This window comes from Manacus candei, unplaced genomic scaffold, assembly GCF_025592945.1.
Source record: "Manacus candei isolate 608988 ecotype Guabito, Panama unplaced genomic scaffold, ASM2559294v1 h1tg000178l, whole genome shotgun sequence".
NCBI lineage: Eukaryota > Metazoa > Chordata > Aves > Passeriformes > Pipridae > Manacus > Manacus candei.
This window is the reverse complement of record NW_026138226.1, coordinates 67,973-73,972: the sequence shown is the minus strand read 5'-3', so window position 1 is coordinate 73,972 and position 6,000 is coordinate 67,973. Positions and strand designations below refer to the sequence as shown.

The 6,000-nt window shown below is 66.5% G+C and overlaps 1 protein-coding gene and 1 long non-coding RNA gene across 12 annotated transcripts; one reads left to right on the top strand and one right to left on the bottom strand.

Annotated features, from left to right (window-relative positions):
* Positions 1 to 1,283: 1,283 nt before the first annotated feature.
* Positions 1,284 to 4,922, top strand: LOC127463880 (gap junction delta-2 protein-like). Of its 11 annotated transcripts, none has more exons than XM_051773893.1 (3): positions 1,284 to 1,530; positions 3,320 to 4,174; positions 4,864 to 4,922. In XM_051773893.1, exons 1-2 carry the CDS (start codon positions 1,460 to 1,462, stop codon positions 4,146 to 4,148), a joined length of 900 nt encoding a protein of 299 aa, XP_051629853.1. In that variant the 5' UTR covers positions 1,284 to 1,459; the 3' UTR covers positions 4,149 to 4,174; positions 4,864 to 4,922. The 11 variants fall into 11 exon arrangements, with proteins under 11 accessions (XP_051629853.1, XP_051629854.1, XP_051629858.1 ...); XM_051773894.1 differs by lacking the exon at positions 4,864 to 4,922 and adding an exon at positions 4,642 to 4,760; XM_051773898.1 differs by lacking the exons at positions 1,284 to 1,530; positions 4,864 to 4,922 and adding exons at positions 2,636 to 2,803; positions 3,064 to 3,076 and having other exon boundaries at positions 3,151 to 4,420.
* Positions 3,782 to 4,961, bottom strand: LOC127463882 (uncharacterized). Its single transcript, XR_007901052.1, has 3 exons — positions 4,864 to 4,961; positions 4,175 to 4,253; positions 3,782 to 3,859 (listed from the first exon to the last, which is right to left on the bottom strand). It is a non-coding gene; the product is annotated as an uncharacterized LOC127463882 (long non-coding RNA).
* Between the last annotated feature and the right edge of the window lie 1,039 nt (positions 4,962 to 6,000).

The window sequence follows — 6,000 nt, the reverse complement described above, 5'->3', positions numbered from 1 at the left end:
CTCACCTTGGGTTTGTAGCCTCAGGCCCCGCTGGGGGGAAGGAGGGGGTCAGTGGGGGGGGGACACCCTAAAAAAGGAGACCCCCTCCCCCCAAAAAAAGTGCAGGGGAGCCCCCCCAGGGCCACAGGGACCCCCCGAGAGTGGGGACCCCCCCCTTAGAACTGGGGATCCCCCCCAGCCACAGGGACACCCCCCCATGAATTAGGGACCCCCCCCCAAAATTAGGGACACTGCCATGAATTGGGGACCCCCCCAGGGCACAGGGACCCCCCCCCATGAATTGGGGAGCCCCCCAGGGCACAGGGACCCCCCCCCCCATGAATTGGGGACCCCCCCAAAATTAGGGACACTGCCATGAATTGGGGACCCCCCCAGGGGACAGGGACACCCCCCCCATGAATTGGGGAGCCCCCCCAAAATTAGGGACAATCCCATGAATTGGGGACCCCCCCAGGGCACAGGGGACCCCCCCATGAATTGGGGACCCCCCCCAGAATTAGGGACACTGCCATGAATTCGGGACCCCCCCAGGGCCACAGGGACCCCCCCCATGAATTGGGGACCCCCCCCCCCGAATACTGGGGACCCTTCCCACGAATGGGGACCCCCCCCCGAATTTGGGGGCCCTTCCCATGAACTGAGGACCCCTCCGGGAATTTGGGGACCCCCCCCAAAATTGGGTTCCCCCCCCCGGTCCCCCCGGTACCAGTAAAGGACGTGAACGCGCAGCGGCGCCATGGCAGCGACTGCGCATGCGCGGGGGGCGGGGCCACGGGGAAACCGCTACGGGGGCACCAGTATGGCCAGTCCCTCCCCCAGTATGGCCAGTCCCTCCCCCAGTCCCTCCCCCAGTATGGCCAGTCCCTCCCCCAGTAGAACCAGTCCCTACCCCAGTATGACCAGTCCCTCCCCCAGCGCTCCCAGTGCCCCAGTTCGCCCCTCCCAGTCCCTCCCAGTCCCTCCCCAGTCCCTCCCCCAGTCCCTCCCAGTCCCTCCCAGTCCCCCCCAGTCCCTCCCAGGCCCTCCCCCAGCGCTCCCAGTCCCTCCCCCAGTGTCCCCAGCACTCCCAGTCCCTCCCAGTCCCTCCCCAGTCCCTCCCCCAGTCCCTCCCAGTCCCTCCCAGTCCCCCCCAGTCCCTCCCAGTCCCTCCCCCAGCGCTCCCAGTCCCTCCCCCAGTGTCCCCAGCACTCCCAGTCCCTCCCAGTCCCTCCCCAGTCCCTCCCCAGTCCCTCCCCAGTCCCTCCCAGTCCCTCCCAGTCCCCCCCCGCGCTCCCCCCCTTTCCCGGCGCTCCCGGCGGCCTGTGCCGATGGATCCTCAGGATCGGCTGGATCCTCTGGATCCGGGGGGGCCCGGGGGTCGCGGCTGCTGAGCCGGGGGGGGGCCCGGGGGGGTCCCGGGGCGGGTCCGGGGGGGTCCCGGGGGGGTTCCCCGGGCCCGGCACCCCCCGATCCCGGAGCCATGGGCGAATGGACCATCCTGGAGCGGCTGCTGGAGGCGGCCGTGCAGCAACACTCCACCATGATCGGCAGGTCGGGGACCCCCCGCGACCCCCCCGGGACACCCCGGGACCCCCCCGGGACCCCCCCGCATCCCTCGGACCCCCCACAGCCCCCCGCTCGGGATGGACCACCGGGATCCCCCCGCGGGGAGCCCTCGGATTCCCTCCTGGAACCCCCCCGGGATCCCCCCCACATCCACCCCCGGACCCCCGAGACCCTCCGGGGACCCCCGAGACCCTCCCGGGACCCCCCCGCATCCCCCCGGACCCCCCCCAAACCTCTGCTCGGGAGGGACCACCGGGATCCCCCCGCGGGGAGCTCTCGGAGCCCCGGGATTCCCTCCTGGAACCCCCCCGCGACCCCCCCCGGGATCCCCCCATATCCACCCCCGGACCCCCGAGACCCTCCCGGGACCCCCCCACGACCCCCCGAGACCCTTCTGGGACCCCCGAGATCTCCCGGGACCCCCCCGGACCTCCCCACATCCACCCCCAGACCTCTGAAACCCTCCTGGAACCCCCCCACGACCCCCTGAGATCCCCTGGGACCCCCCCCGGGACCCCCCCCAGATCTCCCCAACCCCCTCGAGACCCCCCCCGGATCTCTGAGATCCCCCCCCCGGGAGGGGACACCGGGGACAGCCCGGGAGGGGGATGGGACAAGGTCTGGGGGGCACCTGGGGCAGGTGGGACTGGGGGGCACAGGTGGGATTGGGGGGGACAGGATTTGGGGTCGGGGACAGGATTTGGGGTCGGGGGGACAGGATTTTGGTTGAGGGATGGGATTTGGGGTCAGGGCCAAGATTTGGGGTCGGGGACAGGATTTGGGGTCGGGGGGACGGGATTTGGAGTTGGGGACAAGATTCGGGGTCAGGGAGAGGATTTGGGGTCGGGGGGATGGGATTTGGGGTCGGGGGGATGGGATTTGGGGTCAGGGCCAGGATTTGGGGTCAGGCCCAGGTGGCCCCCCCGTGTGGGGCTCCAGGTGGCCCCGGGTGACCCCGGGTGACCCCGGTGGCTCAAGGGCCACCCACGGGCTCAGGGCCCGGCTGACCGGGGCGGTCACGTGGCCGGGCAGGGAGGGGGGGGCGGGGCCGGCCCAGGTGAGCAGGGACAGGTGAACGGGGGGTGGGGCCAGGTGGGACCCACATCTCCAGACCCCCCCCATCACCAGGGTCAGGGAGGACCCCCAAGTCCAGGTAAATCCCACGTGCCCAGACCCAACCCATGTCCTAGACCCAGGTAGGACCCCCAAGTCCAGGTCTGATCCAGATGTCCAGGTAAGTCCCACACACCCAGGGCCAGTAGGACCCACATGTCCAGGTAGGACCCCCAAATCCAGACCCAACCCGTGTCCCAGACCCAGGCAGGACCCACATCTCCAGGGCCAGGTAAGTCTCACACACCCAGGTCCAGCAGGGCCCAAATGTCCAGGTCTGACCCCCAAGTCCAGCCCCAACCCATGTCCTACATCCAGGTAAGTCCCACACACCCAGGTCCAGGTAGAACCCAGATGTCCAGGTAGGACCCACATTTCCAGCCCCAACCCATGTCCCAGATCCAGGCAGGACCCACATGTCCAGGGTCAGGTAGGACCCAGATGTCCAGGTAAGTCCGACACACCCAGGTCCAGCAGGGCCCAGATGTCCAGGTCCAGGTCTGACCCCCAAGTCCAGCCCCAACCCATGCCCTACATCCAGGCAGGCCCCCCCTCCCCACCCCGGTACCCCCCATTCCCACCCCCGTTAGCCCCATCCCCACCCCCAGTAGCCCCCTCCCCACCCCGGTAGCCCCCCGTGCCCACCCCGCTGCCCCGGCAGGATCCTGCTGACGGTGGTGGTGATCTTCCGCATCCTCATCGTGGCCATCGTGGGCGAGACGGTCTACGAGGACGAGCAGACCATGTTCATGTGCAACACCCTCCAGCCCGGCTGCAACCAGGCCTGCTACGACAAGGCCTTCCCCATCTCCCACATCCGCTACTGGGTCTTCCAGATCATCCTGGTGTGCACGCCCAGCCTCTGCTTCATCACCTACTCGGTGCACCAGGCGGCCAAGCAGCGCGAGCGCCGCTGCTCCTTCCTCTACGACGCCAAGAGGGCCAAGGCCGGGCTGGGGGCGCCCGCCAAGGATGAGCCGGACGGGCCGCTGGACGCCAAGGAGGCGGCGGTGCCGGCCACGGTGGGGGCGCCGGCGCCGCGGGCCGGGCGCAGCGCCAAGGCCAAGCGCCAGGAGGGCATCTCGCGCTTCTACGTCATCCAGGTGGTGTTCCGCAACGCGCTGGAGATCGGCTTCCTGGGCGGGCAGTACTTCCTCTACGGCTTCAACGTGCCCGCCATCTTCGAGTGCGGGCGCTACCCCTGCGTCAAGGAGGTGGAGTGCTACGTGTCGCGGCCCACCGAGAAGACCGTCTTCCTCGTCTTCATGTTCGCCGTGTCCGGCGTCTGCGTCCTGCTCAACCTGGCCGAGCTCAACCACCTGGGCTGGCGCAAGGTGCGCGCGGCCGTCCGGGGGGCCCGAGCCCGAAGGAAGTCCCTGGGAGAGGCCTCCGCCCGCCGCAAGGACCCGCCCGGCGCCGCCCCCGCCGCGCCCGCCCCCGCCGCGCCCACCCTGGGCAGGACACAGTCCAGCGAGTCGGCCTACGTGTGATAGGGCTGGCCTAGGCCTGGTCCTACCTGTGACAGCCACCCTGGGCAGGACACAGTCCAGCGAGTCGGCCTACGTGTGATAGGGCTGGCCTAGGCCTGGTCCTACCTGTGACAGCCACCCTGGGCAGGACACAGTCCAGCGAGTCGGCCTACATGTGATTGAGAGGCCTGGCCTATGTGTGAGGGACAGCCCTGGGCAGGACACGGTCCAGCGAGTCGGCCTACATGTGATAGGCCTGGCCTAGGCTTGGTCCTACCTGTGACAGCCACCCTGGGCAGGACCCAGTCCAGCGAGTCGGCCTACGTGTGATAGGCCTGGCCTAGGCCTGGTCCTACCTGTGACGGCCACCCTGGGTAGGACACGGTCCAGCGAGTCGGCCTACGTGTGAGAAATAGGCCTGGTGTAAACTTGGTCCTGTGTGGGACAGCCCTGGGCAGGACACGGTCCAGGAGTCAGCCTATGTGTGATAGGGCTGGCCTAGGCCTGGTCCTACCTGTGATGGCCACCCTGGGCAGGACACGGTCCAGCGAGTCGGCCTACGTGTGATAGGGCTGGTCTACGTGTGAGGGACAGCCCTGGGCAGGACCCAGTCCAGAGAGTTGGCCCACGTGTGATGGACCTGGCCTAGGTTTGATCCTACCTGTGACAGCCCTGGGCAGGACACAGTCCAGGAGTCAGCCTATGTGTGATAGGCCTGGCCTAGGCCTGGTCCTACCTGTGACAGCTCTGGGCAGGACACGGTCCAGCAAGTCGGCCTATGTGTGAGGGACAGGCCTGGCCTAAACTTGGTCCTGTGTGGGACAGCCCTGGGCAGGACACAGTCCAGCGAGTTGGCCTATGTGTGATTGAGAGGCCTGGCCTAGGCTTGGTCCTACCTGTGACAGCTCTGGGCAGGACACGGTCCAGCGAGTCGGCCTACGTGTGATTGATAAGCCTGGCCTAAACTTGATCCTGCGTGTGACAGCCCCGGCCTAGGCCCAGTCCAGTGGCTCAGCCTACGTGTGAGGCACAGGCCTGGCTGTGTGTGATAGGCCTGGCCTAGGCCCAGTCCAGTGGCTCAGCCCACGTGTGAGGGACAGGCCACTGTGGGCCAGCCCCGGGCCGGGTGGGGCAGTGCCGGGTGGGGCAGGGCCAGGGTTTGGGTGGGTTGGACCCGACTCGGGGCATTTTGGAGCCAAAATGGTCGGGATTTCACCCCAAACCTGGTCGGGATTTCACCCCAAACCGTCGGGGTTGGACCTGGAACTGCCACGACCTCGCCCCCAAATGTCAGGGGGTGGGAGCCAAAACGTTGGGGTTTCACCCCCAAATCCTTGGGATTCCACCCCAAAATGTTGGGATTTCACCCCCAAAATGTTGGGATTTCCCCCCCAAATCATTGGGATTTCACCCCAAAACTTCAGAGGTTTGAAGCCAAAATGTTGGGATTTTCCCCCCTCAAATTTTGGGGGCTTTGAAGCCAAAATGTTGGGATTTCCCCCCCAAAATGTTGGAATTTCACCCCAAAATTTCTGAGGTTTGAAGCCAAAATGTTGGGGTTTCACTCCCAAATCGTTGGGGTTTCACCCCCAAATTTTTGGGGTTTGGAGCCAAAATTTTGGGATTTTCATTTCCTGCCAAAATTTCGGGGCTTTGGAGCCAAAATCTCTGTTTTTGGCCCCAAACTTGCTGGGCTTTCCCTCCCAAAATCATCCTTTTCTCACCCAAATTGCTGAGATTTCCACCCAAAACGTGCTTTTTTTTTTACCCCCCCCAAACCCTCGGGGGTTCCCCCCAAACCTCAGGACCCCCAAATTTTGGGGTCCCCCAAAGGTGCAAAACGGGGCAGTGGGGATTTGGGGGGGGGGGATTT

What these genes read in the sequence shown, in the direction of transcription:
- LOC127463880 (XM_051773893.1), top strand. Translation starts at nt 1,460, where the DNA reads ATGGGCGAATGGACCATCCTGGAGCGGCTGCTGGAGGCGGCCGTGCAG. An exon ending in CACTCCACCATGATCGGCAG is followed by an intron (nt 1,531 to 3,319) that starts GTCGGGGACCCC and finishes CTGCCCCGGCAG; the next exon opens with GATCCTGCTGACGGTGGTGG.